The sequence below is a fragment of the Carcharhinus amblyrhynchos genome, chromosome 6 (genome assembly GCF_965287045.1).
Source record: "Carcharhinus amblyrhynchos chromosome 6, sCarAmb.v2.hapA, whole genome shotgun sequence".
Taxonomy (NCBI): Eukaryota; Metazoa; Chordata; class Chondrichthyes; order Carcharhiniformes; family Carcharhinidae; genus Carcharhinus; species Carcharhinus amblyrhynchos.
Window position 1 is genome coordinate 60,049,906 of NC_137329.1, and position 21,250 is coordinate 60,071,155.

The window sequence follows — 21,250 nt, forward strand, 5'->3', positions numbered from 1 at the left end:
GAATATAGGAAATGCATCAGTCAGTTTGTGCAAAGCAAGTGTTATTCGTCCATAGGTTTCATGGGCCAGTATTTGTTGCCCATCCCCAATTGCTGTTGAACTGATTGGTTTGCTGGCCCATTTCAGAGTCAACCACATTGCTGTAGCTCTGGAGTCATATGCAGACCAGACCAGGTAAGGATGGCAGATTTCCTTCTCTAAAGGGGCATGAGTGAACCAGATGGGTTTTTACAACAATAGATGATAGTTTCATGGTTGTCATTATTGAGACTATCTTATAATTCCAGATTGATTCATTGAATTTCAATTCCACCAGCTGCTATGGTGGGATTTGAACTCCAGAGCATTAGCCTGGGTCTCTGGATTACTAGTCCAGTGACATTACCACTATAACTCCATTTCCCCCAAATAGCAATGTGATAATGACTTGGTTATCTAATAGAAGAAGAGGAAGGACCTGCATTTATAAAACCGGATGACTCAAAGAACTTTGCAGCCAATGAAATATGTTTTGGAAGTGGAGTCACTGTTGTAATGTAGGAAACACAGCAGTCAGTATATGCTCAGCAAACTCCCACGTGCAGCAGTGTGACAGTGACCAGATAGTCTATTTTCTTGTGATGTTGATTGAGGTGTAAATATTGGCCAACACACTGGGGTAACTTCTCAGCTCTTCCCCTGGGATACACTGTGGAATCTTCTGCCTGGCAAGGAAAAGTGGCCTTGGTTCAATATCTCATCCAGAAATAGCACCCCTGACAATACAATGTTCTCTCAGTATGATACCAGGGTGTTAACTTTCATTTTTGTACTCAGACCCTGGAGTGGGACTTGAACCCAGAGGTGAGGGTGCTACCAGCTGAGCCACGTCTGAATAGGTTGGCCTGGTAGACAGATTATTGCGTAATGAAACTTTGACTTGTCTGTATTTGTGACTGTGCATCTATATCTCATGCCTTCTTCTTTCTCTCAGTTTCAGTGTACGAACGGGTCTGGCTCTCGCTGGGAACCATGGCTGCCAAACAGCAACCTCCTCTAATAAAAAAACACAGCCAAAGTGACCTGGTGAGCCGACTGAAGACCAGGAAAATCCTGGGAGTCGGTGGAAAGGACGATGATGGAGAGGTTCACAGGTCAAAGGTAATGACTTTTGCACCCTTCTACAGGAAGTGTCCCTGCGATTGGGTGGGTTCTCCAAATGAGGAGTTCAGCCTATTTCTCCTTTAACACAGCTTAGCAATAAGATCATAAAAATCAGCACAGTAACAAGTAGCTTGTTGATGACTCATCAATTTATTGTAGGAAGTTCTTCTCCACTCTTCCTTTTCTCATTGTAACTTGTCGGTACTTGAACTTCCACGATGAACACTTTCATAATCTGTAAATGTCAGTTTGACCCTCTAGGGCCTTCCTCCATTGCAGGGCTGGCTGTGGGAACTCAATGTAGTTGCTTGTCTGAAGAATACAACACTGTAGTCTCTCTTCCAACCCTGGGTGAAAATCTCACCTCACTCCTGATTTTACTCTCTTTCATTTATTAAAAGCTGATACATTGGGACTTGCTCAATGAAAACCTGTAGGTTCCCACTTGTAGAATCATAGAATCCTACAGTGCAGAATGAGGCCATTTGGCCCATTGAGTCTGCACCGACCACAATCTCACCCAGGCCGTATCCCCATAAAACCCATGCTTTTATCCTAACTAGTCCCCCTGACACTAATGGGCAATTTAGCATGGCCAATCTGCCTAACCCACACATGTTTGGACTGTTGGAGGAAATACATGCAGACAGAGGGAGAATGTACAAACTCCATACAGAAATGATCTAAGGCCGGAATCAAACCTGGGTCCCTGGCGCTGTGAGGCAGCAGTGCTAATCACTGTGCCACCATGCCGCCCTGTTATCTGTCGAAGAGTCGCTGTTGAGTGAAAATGAGATTAGACTCAGCTGTGATGCCTTGGTAGTCAAAGAGCCCAGCACAGCTTGTTGTAAGACCAGTGAAGGATGCTTGGGTTCAGTAGTGGAGGTGATCAGCAATAGTGTGGGGTGGAGTGGTGGGCAGGTCACCAGACTGAAGCTTGAAAGAAGAGGAACAAAATGCACAGAGGACTGCGAGAGAAAACAGCATTAGAACAAAGAGCAGTTCGGAAGAGAGAATGTGAGGATGTCTAAAATGGATTTAGAGTAGAGATGACCATACATCCCCATTTTCCAGAGACATTCCCTTGATCAGGTATTGTGTCCTCAGGAAACCATATCTCCAGAAGAGTCCCCGGTTCAGGAAACTCAATCTTGAATACCCTAACTTTTGAAATGTTGGATTGTTTCCAACAAATAAATATAAATAGAGAAAAACTATTGGAAGGTGGTGGAAGAATCACGAATGAAGGAGGACAAATTTAAAGTAATTGGCGAAAGAAACAGAAATGATGTGAGGAGAAACTCTTTCACATAATGGTTAAGACATGTAGTATGCACCATTTTACAGTATGGGAAAAGCAGGTTTAAGTTAGATATTCAAAAGGGAATGAGCATGTTATTTGAAAAGGAAATACATGCAAAGAGAAAGGGGAGAAAGCGGGGGACTGGCACCAGGTGATATACTCATTCAGAGATGCAGTGAGAACAATGGGCCAAATGGCCTCTGCATGGTAATTCTGTGATAAATGAGTGATAACACAGTATGCAATGTCAATTGTCTTGGACAGGGTTTTCTGCTAAACATCTGAATAGCAACAATAATCAGTGCATCAGAGAGAAATTTCCAGAGTGTTTATCATTATTATTAGCTATAACAGGCAGTTGATATATCACTACTGTAGTTGTTAAAGTCACAACACTAACTGATTGGTGTCTGATTTAGACAACAACAAGGTTCAATGTAAAGTGAAAATGGTGTTGTCACCAAAATGTAATTTGCTGCTCTGATGACCAGCCTCAATAGGATTGTTTCATATTTATGACTAGCTAGAAATGGAAAAAAGAAACACAGCTGTATTATGTTCAAAGTGCCAGTCAATATTTTCCATTTATAGCAGTTACAGAAAATCTATAAAAGAACATGAAGGTACCACTGAACATAACACAGCTCTTGCAGCACCTGCTAGGTCAGGTCCCATTCACTATTTTGTTTCACTAAGTTACGTCAACACAGTAGACAGAAGATGTGAAAACTTGGATGTTCCTGACCAAAGTTCCTGTCATTGTCTATGAAGGATGTCTGAATGTGCTTAGAATGCAGTATTCTGGTCTTTATACAATCATTAGCTATTTTGTTTGCTGATTATAAAATATAGACTGCTCAAAAATGCTGCCATGCTGCGTGGCATGATCTACGTTTTCCATCCTGGCTCACACCCAGTGGTGTTCCAAAGACAGTTTACAAAATAAGAGCACTCTTGTTGTGAACGATAGATTCATAGATACCCTACTGTGCATAAGAGGCCACTCAGCCTATCAACTCTGCACTGACTCTTTGACAAAGTATTAACCCAGGCCCTCTCCCCCATCCTACCCTGTATCTCACACATTTCCCATGGCTAATCCATCTAACCTACTCATTTTGGGACACTAATTTAGCATGGTCAAGTGTATTTACATAAATGTAGTCAATGAGGTTGGTGAACTGCAGCTAGAAGTAGCAATATGAGATTATGACATGGTGGCAATACAGAGATCAGGCTCAAACAAGGAGATGATTGGACGCTTAATGTACCTGGCAACAACGTATTCAGGAGAGATTGGGGAAGGATAAATAAATGGGGAAATGGCAGGATTAGAAAGGTCTTGAGAGTTTTCTCGGGCTATATTAAGGAACAGTAAAGGAACTGTTATTTCTATTCTATACTGTGAGTCATCAAATAGTAGGAAGGAAACAGGAAAAAGTTTGCAGATAATTTGAGGAAAGGTGCAAGTAGTGATATTACCCTGCTATTAACTGGAGAAATAACAGTAAAAAGGTAGTGCAATTCCTGAAATGTTACAATGAAATGGTGAAACCTCCTCTTACTCTGACCAGAGCCTTGTTTTCCTTTTTAAAATGTGGTGCCCAGAATTGTATGCCATTCTCCAGTTGAGGCCTATTCAGAGATATCAAAAGGCAAAAAGTTGAAAAGGGCTCCTTTGGTTTGATCTGTTCCGGTTAATATCTAATACTGGGGAACTGTAGCACAGTGTTGTAAGTGTAAGCCCTGCTGCACCCCCCCATCCCTTTTGTTTTGAATTGGATATCATATATGTATAATGTCCCCACATGGGCTTCATTGTTTAAAGATTGACCGTTCAAGCTTTCTAACTTTCTGAAGACTCTGAAACACTCCCTGAGTCAAAGTCAGATGCAAATTGTTATGCTGCTTTCATTTACTGGCAGCAAGTCAATTAACCCCCAGTGATCCAATTAGATTGGGGCTGAAAAGTACCTCAACCCCATTTACTCACCTTGGCAACAATTTCCTTGATCCCGTTATTTGATCATCTAACAGTTTTATTCTTGAAAACCCCCATTGTGCCAATATGCAACCTAGCTCAGATTGTAAAGTGTCATTTATGAGACTGGGTGGGATAAAGATAATTTTTTGATTTGATTTATTATTGTCGCATATACAGTGAAAAATATTGTTTCTTGTGCACTATACAGACAAAACATACCATTCATAGAGAAGGAAACAAGAGAATGCAGAATGTAGTGTTACAGTCATAGCTAGGGTGTAGAGAAAGATCAGCTTAATGTAAGGTAGGTCCATTCAAAAGTCTGACAGCAGCAGGGAAGAAGCTGTTCTTGAGTTGGTTAGTACGCGGCCACAGATTTTTGTATCTTTTCCCTGAAGGAAGAAGGTGGAAGAGAGAATGTCCGGAGCGCATGGGGTCCTTAATTATGCTGGCTGCTTTGCCGAGGCAGCAGGAAGTGTTGACAGAGTCAGTGGATGGGAGGCTGGTTTGTGTGATGGATTGGGCTACATTCATGACCTTTTGTAGTTCCTTGTAGTTTTGAGCACAGCAGGAGCCATATCAAGCTGTGATACAACCAGAAAGAATGCTTTCTATGATGCATCTGTAAAAGTTGATGAGAGTCAGAGCTGACATGCCAAATTTTCTTAGTCTTCTGAGAAAGTAGAGGCTTTGATGGGTTTTCTTAACTATAGTGTTGGCATGGGGGAACCATCCTTCCCTCCTTGTCCACCTTGGCCTATGACGTGGTTATCCACACCATCCTTCTCCAGTAGCATCAAACGAGGTGGGCCAGCTCTCTCCCGGTTCCATTTTTTTTTACCATCTAAACATAACCAGACAGCCAGTTGCAGTAGCTATTTTCCTGTCTTCTCACCATCATCTCTGGTATCTCCCAAGAATCGATCCTGGGCCGTCTTCATTTCCTGTCAATGTGCTGCCCCCAGCAGCACCACCCGAAAGCATGTTGTGAATTTTCACACGCACACTGACAACACCCAGCTCTACCTCCCCACCGCCTTTCTCGCTTCCTCCACTGTTACTAAATGATCAAGCTGCTGATCCAATACCCAGTACTGGATAAGGAGAAATTTCCTCCAATTAAACATTGAGAAATCCCCAGTCCAAACTCTTCCCTGGTTACTGACTCCATCTTTCAGCCTAACAACGGCCTGAAATTAAATCAGTCTGTTCACAACCTCAGAGTCACATTTAATCCTGAAATGAACTCATACTTGTGCCATTGCTAATATAGTCTGTTCCACCTCAGTAAGCCGCCTGACTTTGCTCCTGTCCCTACTCCTCAGCTGCTAAATTCTCACTCATGTCTTCACTGCCTCGTGACTATTCAATGCATACCTGCCTGCTCTCCCTTATTCTATCTTCCACAAACCTGAGCTCATCAAAGCTCTACTGCCCATGTTTTAACTCCCATGAAAATCCATTGCCTTATCATCCCTGCACTTTCTGATCTGCACTGGCTCCAAATTCCTCCCTATCTAATCTCCTCCAGCCAGACAACACTCGCAAATCACTGTGATCCTTTAATTCTGGTCTTTTCTGCTTCTCCAATTTTATTTGCTGCACCAGTGGTGGCCATGCCTTCAGTAACAAGACCCCATGCTCTGGTATACCTCCCTTGTCTACCTCACTTTCCTCTGCTGTCACTCCCTCAAATCTCCCTCTTTGATCAAGCTTGTGGTCATCTTGCCTACTCAGTGTCATTTTTTTGCTTTCTAATGTTCCTGTGAAGCAGCTATGAGAATTCTCTCATGGTAAAAGTACAATATGTCCCCTCATTCTGTGTGCCCATATTAAAGGGAATAGTTTATTTCTCTCCACCCTATTGGATCCTTTAAACATTTTAAATATCTACATTTTCTTACTCTTCGATTTTCTAAATTCAAGGGAATAAACAGCTTGCTAAGAAACCTCTCAATTTAACTGTTTAAGTCCCTGTATAATTTTGATGATTCTGTATTGCACTCCCTTGCAAGGCCAACATGTCCTTCCTAAGTTGTGATTGTCAGCAATGAATGCTGTTCAGAGAGAGTCTGACCAAGACCCTGTACAACAAAAGCCAAACTTCCTTCATTTATATTCCAGTCCTGATAATAGCAGGCCAATAGTCTATTGCCCTTTTTGGCTGTTTGATATGCCCTGCACTGGCATTTAGTGATTTGTGTACGTCTAGCTGAGTGGGAAATGCAAAGATTAAAACCAAACCAACCTCCTGATATCATCAACATGCCAAGTTAGATTCTGTTCACACCTTGATCTGACCTGTGTAACTAATAGGGCACTGTTCACGCAGGGCAAGCTGTAAAGGCCTGCGTTCAAGTTTCTCCAGAAAGCAGCCTCCTTTTCTAACTGAATGAAGTGAGCCCAGCTGCTATTTTCCTCAGTCTCTGGGTGCTGATGATGCAGTTTCCTACCATTGACTGAAGACTTCCTGTAAAGGAATCAGCTGTGAGGCTTCCTGTTGAAACATTGTGGAGCATAGTCTGTGAACGGAAAGGAGGCTTTAATCAACATTCCCACTCTCATTCAACCAACAAAGAAGAAAAGAAAGACTGGACATTTATTTATAGAGCTCTTTCCTTGACCCTCATCAGCCAAGGGATTTCCTTTCATGGGATGTGGGTCACTGACAAGGCCAGCATTTGCTGCCCATCTCTAATTGCCCTTGAATTGTTTGGTTTGCTTAGGCCTTTGCTTTGGGCAGTTGAGTTAACCACATTGCTGTGGGTCTGGAATCACATCTAGGCTGGATCAGGTAAGGAAGGCAAATGTCCTTCCCTAAAGGGCATTAGTGAACCAGATAGGTTTAAGAGCATCAAGTCAGAAACAGGCCCTTTGGCCTACCATGGCTATGCCAACCATCAAATACCAATCTACACTAATCCCATTTACCAGCATTTGGTCCACAGCCTACTATGCCTTGTAATTTAAGTGCTCATCCAGATGCTGCTTAAGTGTTGCAAGAGTACTGCCTCCATCATCCTCTTCCATTCTATATTTCCACCACCCTCCAGGTGATAAAACATTTCCTCAGATCCCCTCTAAACCACTTACACACCTCAAACCGATTCCCTCTGATTTTAGACACCTCTGACATGGGGAAAAGATTCTTACAAGCAATCCTACCTATGCCTCTCATAAGTTTGTACATGTCCATCAGATCCCCCCCTCAGCCTCCTCAACTCGAGGGAAAACGAACCCAGCCTACCCAGTCTCTACTCATAGCTGAAACTTTCTAACCCATGCAATATCCTGGTGAATCTCTTCTGCACCCACTCCAGTACTATCAAATTCTCCTGATAAAATGGTGACCAATATTCAATCTGTGGCCTGACCAATGTTTTATTGACATCTGTGCTCCGATATCCTATGCCCCGGCTAATGAAGGCAAGCGTTCCGTATGCCTTCTTCACCACCCTATCTACCTGTACTGCCACCTTCAGGGATCTCTGGACTCGTACTTCAAGGTCCCTTTGTTCCTCAATACTTCCTAGGGATCTACTGTTCATTGTGTATATCCTACCCTTATTAGACTTCCCAAATTGCATCAGCTCACACTTACTAGGATTAAATTCCATCTGCTATTGCTCCGCCCAATTTACCAGCTGATCAATATCAGTCTGTAGCCTAAGACTATCTTCCTCAGTATCAACAACACCACCAATTTTCATGTCATCTGCAGACTTAGTAATTATACCTTCTACATTCGTTAATGTATATAACAAACAACAAGAGTCCCATACCGATCCCTATAGTACACCGCTGGTTACAGGTTTCCAATCACAAAATGCCCAACCTTCCTCCATCATGGTAGTTGGGGAGAGCCCATGCTCCTGTTTTCCAGACCTAAACGCTCCAGTTTACAGACTTTTGTGACACTTGGAATTTGTTTGGGAAATATTTGCCCAGTGTATACAAGTCTACACAGTATATGTGAGATCTGTCAACCTCCACCTCCCACCCTCAAGGACATCACTCCCCCCACACAGACCCCCACACAGACCATCCCCTGATCCCTCCGCAGACATCCACCCCCCCGCACACATACCCCCCCCCCCCGATCATCACCCATCTCCCCACAGACACCCCTACAGATATCCCCCCTACACGCCACCCACCACTCTCTGCCTCCCAATCGCCAACAATAATGCAATGCCCCCTCCTCTCTTACATCTCCCCCGCTACCCCCGTCATGCCTGAAACTTCTATTCCCTAGAATGTTGAGTTGCCATTTCTGTCCTCCTTTCGACCATTTCTCAGCGATTGCAACAATATCATATTTCCATGTGCTGATCAAGTTTGTCTGTCTTACCAAAGAATAATCGATGATAGCTTCATTTACTTTCAATTCCAGACTTCATTAATTTGTTTTAAATTCCACCAGCTACAATGGCGGGACTTGAACCCTTTATCCCATGCATTTACCCTAGTTAGTCCCCCTGACACTAAGGGGCAATTTAGGATGGCCAATGCACCTAACCCACACATCTTTGGACTATAGGAGGAAGCCGGAGCACCCGAAGGAAACCCATGCAGACATGGGGAGAAAGTACAAACTCCACACAGACAGTGACCCAAGGCCGGAATTGAACTCGGGTCCCTGGAGCTATGAAGCAGCAGTGCTAACCACTGTGCCACCATGCTGCCCCTGAAATTTGCTCATTGGCCTCTTTAGTGCGAAAGATATGAAAATGTGGACTCCCCAAGGAGAAAAAGGTCAGACAAGCCTGAGCTAGTGCATGGGGAAGTTCAAGTAGCAAAGATGTCATGGAATAAAAGGCTAAGGGAGTGGTAATGGTTGTAGTAAATAAATGGAGCATTGGGCTAGAGTAGGTCCAGAATAAAAGCTCTCTCTGAAAACAAAAACATGAGGACAAGATACAGACTGGCAATTCAGGGGCAGCAGTGACGTTTGGGATGGGGAGGAGAGTAATCAAAATAAAAGGCAGAATTCATGGCCTGAAGATGTTGAAGTGTTAAGTCTAAAGGGCAGTAGGGGCCTAATTGGAGGTGAGGTGTTGTTCCATAAGCTTGTGTTGGGCTTAACTGGGACAGTGTAACACACAGGACAGAGATGTGAGAATGAGAGCAATCTGGTGAATTGAAATGACCAGTGACTACAAAGTTAAGGTCTTGCTTGCAAAGATATTTTGTACAGCAGTTACCTGGAAGGGATGGTCCTTCACCTTCTGTTCCTGTTAACTACAAGAGCTAACCCCAAAATACTTTCAGATTCCTCAAGATGACACAGCAACACAGCCTGCTCACAAGCCCAGCCCCCCCATGCTGACACCTCCATCTCCCAACAATACTACATTAACATTTGTCTGCTTATTACATGGCCTGCTCACTGAGAGCAATGCCAAAGGAGATCTGCTAGTGAGCCAATTGGCTACAATCATCTCACTGAAAACAAACAGTAGAGTCCACGAGAGTACAAAGTTAACTGACAAATGAGAAAAGGGAAGACATTTTAGAGTTTCTTTGGAGTTGTTACTAATGCAAGTTCAGACTAAGAAGACACTTATTCATTTATTAATGTTTCCTATATTGCAATGTCTGGAGAGACAGTGGCATAATGGTAATATCACTGGACCAGAAATCCAGAGGCGCAAGCTAACACTCCGGGGACATGAAAATTGGTGGTGTTGTTGATACTGAGGAAGATAGTCTTCGGCTACAGACTGATATTGATCAGCTGGTAAACTGGGTGGAGCAATGGCAGATGGAATTTAATCCTAATAAGTGTGAGCTGATGCATTTTGGGAAGTCTAATAAGGGTAGGATATACACAATGAACAGTAGATCCCTAGAAAGTATTGAGGAACAAAGGGACGTTGAAATATGAGTCCAGAGGAACCTCCCCACCTTCCTCATTTCAGATGCTCCTTGAAGTTCACCTCTTCAACCAAACTTTGACATCATCTCCTCAGCATGGTCCCTTATAAAATTCCTTGGAGTAATAGATCATAGAATTATAGAATCCTACAGTGCAGAAAGAGGCCCTTTGGCCCATCGAGTCTGCACCGAACATGATCCCACCCAGGTCCTACCCCCATATCCCTACATATTATACCCACTAATTCCTCTAACCTACGCATCCCTGGACACTAAGGGGCAATTTCTTAGCATAGCCAATCAACCTAACCCCTACATCTTTGGACTGTGGGAGGGAACCGGAGTGCCCAGTGGAAACCCACGCAGACATGAGGAGAATGTGCAAACTCCACACAGACAGTGACCCGAGCCAGGAATCGAACCCAGGACCCTGGAGCTGTGAAACAGCAGTGCTAACCACTGTGTTACCGTGCCGCCCACAAATAATATCCTGTTTAAAGCTGTATGATGAATTTAATTTGTTTATGTTCCAGATGATAGAATTGTCTTTTGTATCTGATACTTTTGGCTTAAAGTAGTTGAGACAGAGCTTTCTGTCACATTTGTACATTCTGAACACATACAGCAAATAGATGCTCCCAAAGTGCTCAAAGTGAGAGCAATGCTGCTTTCCATCAAATTGATCTCTTTCGTTCTGGAGATGAGTCACACAGACTCAAAACACTAACTCTGTTTTTCTCGCTCTCTTTAGACATGTTGCCAGACTTGCTGGGTTATTCCAGCACTTTGTTTTTATTTCAGATATCCAGCAGCTGCAATATTTTGCTTTTATTGCAGGCAGCCTGTACACCAACTGTGAGAAATGTGACTGGCTTATACTAGCTCCTGTAAACTAATTGAAGCTATTTTTTCAAATGCTTCGTTGTTCAATTATTTAACTTTCTGAGTTCAATCTCCAATATCTCTCAGAGCTCTTCGGAACAAATCAAACCTCATCCTCACAATTTGAGGGAAAGGTGCGTTCTGGCCTCTCTTTTTAATATACTTTGGAAGCATCCATTTGCTGTACATGTTCAGAATGCACAAGTGTGATAGAAAGCTCTTTCCCAACTCCTCTTGGCTGGAAGTAAATGCTACAAAAAACCATCATTCGGGACATCAACATTCACATTTATCATACAGCTTTAATGTACGGAATTATTCCAAGGACTTTTATAAGGGGCCAAATTAAGGAGATGACAGCAAAGCTTGGTTGAAGAGATGATCTTCAAGGAGCATCTGAAATGAGTAAAATGGGGAGGCTTTAGAGAGAGCCTGATAGGGTGTGACGCTTAAGCGGTTGAAGGCATAATCCTCTAAGGTGAGGTGATGAGAGAGGCGGCATCTAATTCTGGAAAGGGACAGTTTAGTGAAGGAGGTTACAGTCATTTGAAAGGGGGAAAAAAACCTGTGCATCAATCATGTCGTCATGGCAAATGTACCATTAGCATCAATCATGTCCTGGTATCAGTCACTAGACAGATGCAGAGAAGCATCCGTCACTGCATAGATCCAACATGTTATTTCTTCTGTCACATTATTAGTTACATTATGACATCAATTAGAGCAAAGCATTAGTTGTGTCATGTTGTTGCAGATATTTGTTGAATAGTGGTTAGGGCCTTGAACTAATGCTCCACAATTTATGGGTTCAAATTACATCATGGCCCTGTGTGGAATTGAATGAAAGAAATTGGTTTATTTTTGGGTCAGTCCCAGAAAATGATTATCAAGCGAGATGCTTCATTGTATAAACCCACCTAGTGTTGGTTAGGGCAGATTAGCTTTCATTGCTGCAGAGCAACTTCATTTCTCTACCTTCCCAAGAGGATGGTAATCCTCTTGAAATGCGAGTTATCACATTTCAGGCACAACAGAGGCACCCCAGGGTGGTTTAGTGACAGAGTCTGATGGGGAAGTGGAGTTCCGACCACTCAACCACCAGTGAAACCAATCATGTCCCCTTATCACCTCCGTACTGTGTGTCTTTTACCTCTCGGCTGGGAGATAACAATCTGTACTGTTTTCAAGGTTGAGTTTTTTTCCTATTTATAATTGTTTGTAAAAATAATTCATTTAATCTGATTTAAGTTGGAGTGGCACACAGTGGTTACAACAGCTGCCTCACAGCTTCAGGGACCAGGGTTCATTTCAGGCCTTGGGTGACTGTCTATGTGGAGTTTGCATGATCTCCCTGTGTCTGTATGGGTTTCCTCCAGGTGCTCCGGTTTCCTCCCACAGTCCAAGGATGTACAGGATAGGCCGACTGGCCATGCTGCATTGCCCCTTAGTGTCCCAGAACGTGTGGGTTAGATGAATTATGTGTGGGTTTATGGGGTTCGGGTGATACAGAGGGCCTGAGCGCGTTACTCTTTCAAAGAGTCGGTACAGACTCGATGGGCCAAGTGGCCCCCTGCACTGTAGCGATTCTATGATATCCGAGGCAATGAGAGGAGTTGTTACAAGCGCTGTTATAATCACTTGCTGAAACCATTCATGCGAGTTTAATTGTTGTACTGATAGTATAATGGGCTTGTATTACACACTGAGTAATCCCCAATCATGCTGAATTGCTGATTTATTAGAGTGATTTTCATTTCAGCACTCTGTTCAGAAGCACAGCTGCTACTTGTTTGCTGCTCAGTTTTTATTTTTATTGCTGTAACGCAGACACAATGTTCGACAACTTGAACACCAACTTTTTCAAGGCTAATCCTTCTGTATTGAGGACAAGAGGTTAGCTCTTGGCTTGACTGATAATGGACATTGTTCTACTTGCAATACAGAGTGTGAGTATGTTTGAACATTATCATTTCATCTCTGGGACCCAGGATTGAGTTCAGAATAGTCAGGGAAGATGGAAATCATGTATGCAAGTCCTGTAGAACGACCAATTCAATATTGGGTTCAAATGCAGCCAGGCATGAGAAGTGGAAGTTTGCGCAACATTCAAGATGTGGATTAAATCAGTGGTTTTACTTCTTGGAGCTGGAAACTGCTTCACATCACACTGTTCTCTGTAGTTATTTTAATAGTTCCACACACCCACACAGCACAACAGCTTTGAGCAAAGGGGCCACGCTGATCCTGTAAAGTGATTAAAAAAATAGAAGTTCTTCATTTAACAAGTGTTATTTTGCCCTCGTCAAAGGCACAAGGGCAAGACTCCTCTGTGCATTGCTCAGTCTTCATTTGAATAAACCACATTGCAGAAACATAAAATTACTATTTCTAGACAGATTTGTGTTAGGGAAAATTTCACTTGTTAAACACATGTAAGGCAGCAATATTTTCACTTGTTGCGTAACTGTCTATTTGTGATGTACATAGAAACTAGAAGCAGGACTAAGCCATTCAGCCCTTTGAGCCTACTCCACCATTCATTACGATCTTGGCTGATTGTTGGATTCAATATTCTGACCCTGCCTTCTTCCTCACATCCTTTTAGCTCCAAGAGCTATATCTAATTTCTTAGTCAATGATGCAATGTTTTGGCCTCAACTGCATTCTGTGCTAGTGAATTCCACAGATTCACCACTCTATGGGTGAAGAAATTTCTCCTCATCTCTGTCCTAAAAGGTTTACCCCTTATCCTCAAACTATGCCCCTAGTTCTGGACTCTGCCACCATCTGAACCATTCTTTCTGAATCTATCCTGTCTAACCCTGTTGAAATTTTAAAAATTTCTATAAGATACCCTCTGACTACTCAAATTCCCAATGAATATAATCCTAGCCGGCTTAGTCTCTCTCTCCCCCTTTTGACTGTCCTGCCATCTCCAGAATCAGCCTAGTAAACCTTCCCTCTATAGCAAGGATATCTTTCCCAGGTGAGGACACCAAAAGTGCACACAATACTCACGATGTGGCCTCACCAACGCCCTATAAAATTACAGGAAAACATCTCTATCCCTATACTCAATTCCTCTCGCTATGAAGGCCAATATATCATTTACTTTCTTTATTGCCTGTTATACCTGCAAGCTTACATTCAGTGACTGATGCGCAAAGACACCAAGGGCTCACTGAGTATCCATCTCTCAATTTACACCCATACGTAAACAACATGTAGTTGTGTTTAACGTTGTTGTAGTTGTTTTTGTATTTGCTAAATTCTTTTGAACATGTATTTAGTTGGGGTTATTCTTTTTGAAGCTACTGAGGTAGAGATTGGTCATTGCTACACTAATTGCCTGGGTGGGAGAGGGTGGAAAGCTACTGATTTTTGGTGCATTTTGTCTCTCCTCTGTACCATATGCTGTACATTGAGAAAGGTGGCATTTTCATTCATGCAAGGAATCTAATACACATGGCAAATGGCCAGATTGGGACTACGAAAGGGTAGATAAATATCCCGTTCCATTTTTAACTGCCTTCTCCATGCCAGCCTGGTTTCCTTAGGAAGGGAAGAGAATAAATCATCCATTATGATTGTTGGTGAAACTACTTATGTAAAGATGTAGCATTTGTGTCCCTTTTGAACATGCTTTAGGATTACCACACCTGCATCTTCTGTGTATATAATGGTATTTTATGAGCTCATTGTGCCTGTTTTGTGGTGGTAAAATTTTATAAAATTGGGTGTGATGTGACTAGTAGGAATGGCACCCGTTCCTATTTTACAAGGAAAAATAAATCGGCAATATCAGGAGCCCACCCAAAACAGGCGAAATGTTAATTTGTATTTTTTATGTTCAGCATAATGTAATTAGTGAGCTTCACTCCCAATCGTCCCAGCTCACCTGCCTTAACAACCTCATTCACCGCAGCTTCTCAAATATAAAAGTCACATTCAGGCACTTGGGCAGAGAGGGTGAGTGAGGAGGCAAGTCTCTGCTTTCAGACTGCGCCGTGCTGCTCACGGGGTTGTTTTGTAGCAGCCATTGTTGCATTCCTGATCGGGTCGGATGGGGAGGTGGGGGCTGGAAACTGTCTGAAGTGGTAGTGCAGCAATCTCAGGACTTGTCAAGCAGCACTGCCTGTGGCCACTAATGCATGGATTCCGGAAGTGTGTTTGTGGGAGGGGGCAGGAAATGGGGGTGGGAGCTGTGTTGCCATTCTGGGTTTTTCCCGGGGGTGGCGGGGGGGGGGGGGGGGGGCGGCGGGTGGTGGGGGAGGGGGAGGGGGTGGCGGTGGGGGAGGGGGAGGGGGTGGCGGGGGGGGGGGGGGGGGCGGCGGGTGGTGGGGGAGGGGGAGGGGGTGGCGGGGCGGCGGGTGGTGGGGGAGGGGGAGGGGGTGGCGGGGGGGGGGGGGGGGGGGCGGCGGGTGGTGGGGGAGGGGGAGGGGGTGGCGGGGGGGGGGGGGGGGGCGGCGGGGGGAGGGGGAGGGGGTGGCGGGGGGGGGGGGGGGGTGGCGGGGGGGGGGGGGCGGCGGGTGGTGGGGGAGGGGGAGGGGGTGGTGCGTGGGCTGGTATGGGGAGTATGTGTTGCTGGAGGTCTATGAGAGGGGATATGGGGAGTGTGTGTTGCTGGGAGTCTGTGAGAGGGGTTATAGGGAGTGTGTGTTGTTGGGGGTCTGTGGGAGGGGGTATAGGGAGTGTGTGTTGCTAGGGGTCTGTGGGAGGGCTTATAGGGAGTGTGCATTGCTGGGGGTCTGTGGGAGGGGGTATAGGGAGTGTGTGTTGCTGGGAGTCTGTGGGAGGGGGTATGGGGAGTGTGCATTGCTGGGGGCCTGTGGGAGGGGATATAGGGAGTGTGTGTTGCTGGGGGTCTGTGGGAGGGGGTATAGGGAGTGTGTGTTGCTGGGGGTCTGTGGGAGGGGGTATGGGGAGTGTGCATTGCTGGGGGTCTGTGGGAGGGGGTATGGGGAGTGTGCATTGCTGGGGGTCTGTGGGAGGGGGTATAGGGAGTGTGCATTGCTGGGGGTCTGTGGGAGGGGGTATAGGGAGTGTGTGTTGCTGGGGGTCTGTGGGAGGGGGTATAGGGAGTGTGTGTTGCTGGGGGTCTGTGGGAGGGGGTATGGGGAGTGTGCATTGCTGGGGGTCTGTGGGAGGGGGTATAGGGAGTGTGCGTTGCTGGGGGTCTGTGGGAGGGGGTATAGGGAGTGTGTGTTGCTGGGGGTCTGTGGGAGGGGGTATAGGGAGTGTGTGTTGCTGGGGGTCTGTGGGAGGGGGTATAGGGAGTGTGTGTTGCTGGGAGTCTGTGGGAGGGGGTATAGGGAGTGTGTGTTGCTGGGGGTCTGTGGGAGGGGGTATAGGGAGTGTGTGTTGCTGGGGGTCTGTGGGAGGGGGTATAGGGAGTGTGTGTTGCTGGGGGTCTGTGGGAGGGGGTATAGGGAGTGTGTGTTGCTGGGAGTCTGTGGGAGGGGGTATAGGGAGTGTGTGTTGCTGGGGGTCTGTGGGAGGGGGTATGGGGATTGTGCATTGCTGGGGGTCTGTGGGAGGGGTTATAGGGAGTGTGTGTTGCTGGGAGTCTGTGGGAGGGGGCATGGGGAATGTGTGTTGCTGGGGGTCTGTGGGAGGTGGTATAGGGAGTGTGTGTTGCTGGGAGTCTGTGGGAGGGGGTATAGGGAGTGTGTGTTGCTGGGGGTCTGTGGGAGGGGGTATAGGGAGTGTGTGTTGGAGGTCTGTGGTGGGGGTTGGGTATGGGGAGTGTGTGTTCCTGGGGGTCTGTGGGAGGGGGTATAGGGAGTGTGTGTTGCTGGGAGTCTGTGGGAGGGGGCATGGGGAATGTGTGTTGCTGGGGGTCTGTGGGAGGTGGTATAGGGAGTGTGTGTTGCTGGGGGTCTGTGGGAGGTGGTATAGGGAGTGTGTGTTGCTGGGAGTCTGTGGGAGGGGGCATGGGGAATGTGTGTTGCTGGGGGTCTGTGGGAGGTGGTATAGGGAGTGTGTGTTGCTGGGAGTCTGTGGGAGGGGGTATAGGGAGTGTGTGTTGCTGGGGGTCTGTGGGAGGGTTTATGGGGAATGTGTGTTGCTGGGGGTCTGGGGAGGGGGTATAGGGAGTGTGTGTTGCTGGGAGTCTGTGGGAGGGGGTATAGGGAGTGTGTGTTGCTGGGGGTCTGTGGGAGGGGGTATAGGGAGTGTGTGTTGCTGGGAGTCTGTGGGAGGGGTATAGGGAGTGTGTGTTGCTGGGGGTCTGTGGGAGGGGGTATAGGGAGTGTGTGTTGCTGGGGGTCTGTGGGAGGGGGTATAGGGAGTGTGTGTTGCTGGGGGTCTGTGGGAGGGGGTATAGGGAGTGTGTGTTGCTGGGGGTCTGTGGGAGGGGGTATAGGGAGTGTGTGTTGCTGGGAGTCTGTGGGAGGGTTTATGGGGAATGTGTGTTGCTGGGAGTCTGTGGGAGGGGGTATAGGGAGTGTGTGTTGCTGGGGGTCTGGGGAGGGGGTATAGGGAGTGTGTGTTGCTGGGAGTCTGTGGGAGGGTTTATGGGGAATGTGTGTTGCTGGGGGTCTGTGGGAGGGGGTATAGGGAGTGTGTGTTGGAGGTCTGTGGTGGGGGGTGGGTATGGGGAGTGTGTGTTCCTGGGGGTCTGGGGAGGGGATGGTATGGGGAGTGTTTGTTGCTTGGGATCAGTGGGGGGATATGGGGAGCGTGTATTGCTGGGGGTCTGTTGGGGTGGTGGGTAAGGTGAGTGTGTGTTCCTGGGTGTCTGGGGGTGGGACTATGGGAGAATGTGTCGCTGGTAATCTGTGGATGGTGGGTGGTTGGGGAGATGAATTCTTTCAACTCTCCATCTGTCTCTCTCCTTCCCCAACTCTGCCCCCACTTCAGATTAATGAGTGGCTTTTGCAATGCAGCCCATTATCTCGCTGTTCTTTTGGTGGCTGCTGGAGCTGAGGAGGAGGAACGGGAGGAAGAATTGCGGGCACAGGAGGCCCAGGCCTTACCACTTGCAGGAGTAGAGGGATATGGCCACCAGAGGTAGACGTGGCCACCATTTGACCCAAGGGGGGTGCAGGAGAAAGAAAGAATGGAGACCCCAGCAGTTCTGCCTGCCAGTGTCCTTCGAGCAACTGTTGGGCATCATTGCTGATGGCTCCAGCTTCGAAAGGTGACAATGTAATGCCTGTGCCATTTGTTGCAGAACCTGGCACGAGAGAGGCACTCACTCCAGGTGGCTGTGAAAGTAACGGCCGCCTTAAACTTTTATGCCACTGGGTCCCTCCAGATCACCAGTGGAGACCTTTGTGGTATTTCATAATCATCCATCCAGAAGTGTGTGAAGGGGATCAGAGACGGCCTGCATGCCCAAGCTGGCCAGTATATTAAATTTGACCTGGACCAGGCCCAGCAACAAGCTGGGCTGCAGGATTCACGGCCATTGCAGGGATGCCAATGTACAGGGGGATATAGACTGCACCGAAGGTACCTGCAAGGTCCCAATCAGGAATCCAGGAAAATTCATGAATAGAAAGAGCTTCCATTCAATAAATGTGCAATTGGTGTGTGACCATCAACTCAACATTATACACATCTGTGCCAAACACCCTGGCAGGTGCATGACAGCTTCATATTGAGGAATTCTGATGTCCCAGAGGTCGTTTGTGCGGAGGCCTCAGGCTGAGGCGGAGACCTGATATATAATGAGGCCCATGTTGCCACATGTTCAATACTGGAGTGGTGCATAGGGCTCCTCAAAATGTGGTTCAGGTGCCTGGACCACTCTGGCAGGGCCCTCCAACATAGCCCCCTGATATCGTCTAGCATTGTAGTGGTGTTCTGTGCCCTGCACAACCTGGCGCAGCAGCAAGGAGACTTTTTGGAAGAGAAGGATATGGAGGCTGACCAGCCAGGTGTTGCTGGACAGGAGGCCCAGCAGCCACCAGACTGGTGGGCCTGGGTACTCTGTGTTAATGAGTTTATTTAGCGTGCAGGAGGGTAATGATGACTTGCTAAGTGCAATTATGATGATCCCTCGTGCAAACTAGTCTGACTGTTACCTGAGCTCCGCATGTGCGCTGGCACCTGGGCCCACATCTGTGCAGTGAGTAGGGGATCACTAAATACCCACGCAGGGGCCTGGGCGGGTGGGTAGGGGGAAAGAGATGTCTCATGGATTCTGGTGATGCCATGGCTGATGCTGTAAGTTGCAGTCGATGCATGTCCCCCATTGTAGCCAGTGAATGAACTGAGAGCCTTGATTTCCTCAATAGCAGTACATTAAGGGGCCTTCCCCACTGACATCAACATGAAGGGTCTCTCCAGCAATTGTCGGGGTAAGTACATTCCTGTTAGATGCTAATAAGTTAGTCACAGTTGTGGGGTGAAATAACATTTATTACTGCCAATAAAAGTGGTTTCAAAATAAGTGACTTTTAAGTGTCTAAATATTCTGTGTCTCATTGCTGTCCCACTGTGTCTCCTGCAAGCTCTGCAGCCCCTCAGCCATGACCCTCTGTGACTGGGCCGTATTCTCAAGAGTTGCTGCCATAGCCCACAGTGTCTCAGCACTGTCCCGCTGTGTCTCCTGCAAGCTCTCAAGCCTCTCAACCATGGGCCACAGAATCTCCAAGCCGGTTTAGGCCCTCAGGTCTGGCCCTCTGAGACTCCACTGTGTCCCGCTGTGACTTGGCTATCACTTGGAACCTGCCACTCATGGTGAGGATCCCCTGCCCCAGGCTTTCCACTGCAGACAGCAGCCTTGCAGTTTTGGCCTAGGAACCACTCAAGACAAACAATAGCTGGTCTGCTCGATAACTTTGGGAGTCCTCCCAACAGCCTTCCAGTTGGTCCAGTGGTGGCCGTCAGCACCTCCTGCATTCCCTGGCTCTGTTGCTGCATCTCCAGCAGCTGAGGGAGATGTGATCTCAGAGGCCTAGCATGTAGCCTGGGGCTAGCTGATTCCTTGCCTCCAGCAGGCCCCCACGTGCCAGAAGTCTCAGATATTCCTTCGTGCACACCAGAGAGTGACCCAGGTACCTCGGCACTAACTTGACCGACCGACGTGAGAGTATCTGGGATGGTGAATTGTGAGGTGGAAGCTGAAGTCAAACTGGTGCTGGCCTCGGAGGTTCCTTCATTGGCTTCCTGGGAGCAGCACTGGGGCCACAGTGCTCGATGGCCTGCGCAGGTCGGGGTTCCTTCCTGCAACACAAGACACAAGGTTAAATGCAAGGGAGGGAGAGGAATCTGGGCTGTATGCAATTTGCTTGAGATTCCTCCATAAAGTGGAGGATTGGCAGGTGCTCACTTATGTGCTCCAGCCCAATCATGCCGTCACTAATGGTTCGAACCCCTCCTCTCCCGCACGCTCTAGCACTGCTCCTCAAAGAGGTTGAGGACCCAGATCTCAGGCTCACCATCCCATGTCTTCACCCTCTCCTGGTGATTACAGGCATTCTTCTTTTGTGGAGCCAGAAGGAGCCGTGAAAAGTCTGATGCACAAGTTTTGCAGGGGGCAACACTGTGATACTCTTAGTGGGGAGGAAGAGAGGTGCTTGGGGGTCAGGGACTGGAAGCATGCAGATGTTGGGGGTGGGAGGATCTGAAGCTCATTTAGGAGAAAGTTGCTAGATGAGGTTAAACACTCATCCTTGCTGCCTGGATTAGATCATTCAATATTTGTGGCACCGCTCCCGGGATCTCCTCGGCAGTGTCCTGGCACTAGCACATGTTACCACAGCCCCCCAGGCTGTGTTTCTATCCCTTCCCCGTGACAACGTCCTGCTGGGATGAAGAAGATGTCCCACCTTGCTTCCATTTCCTCCAGCAATCTGGCCAGCTCAGATTCCAAAAACAGGGAGCCGTCTTCCTGGAGGCCATAACTTCCTGCACTACCGGCCTGTCTGTCCATTCTTGGGGTTTCTATGGAGCTCTTCCTTATTAGGGCAGGTCAGTTACAGGCGGTTTGGGCGGCCACAGGCCTGTTAGAGCATTCTAGCAAGTTTAATGCAGTTTGCCTTGTTGCCATGGAGGGGAAGCCAAGTCAGATTCGCAAGTATGCTGATGGATGGGTGGGGACAGGGGAGAGA

General features: G+C 47.0%; 1 protein-coding gene across 1 annotated transcript in view; it reads left to right on the forward strand.

The window, feature by feature from the left end:
• The window catches only part of LOC145344475 (tumor protein p53-inducible protein 11-like), a 134,860-nt gene that overhangs the window by 73,058 nt on the left and 40,552 nt on the right, over window positions 1-21,250 (forward strand). The window contains exon 2 of the mRNA XM_080191623.1: window positions 974-1,140. Within this exon, the coding sequence (XP_080047749.1) occupies window positions 1,012-1,140 (129 nt within the window). The 5' untranslated portion in view covers window positions 974-1,011. The remainder of the gene's footprint in view (window positions 1-973; window positions 1,141-21,250) is intronic.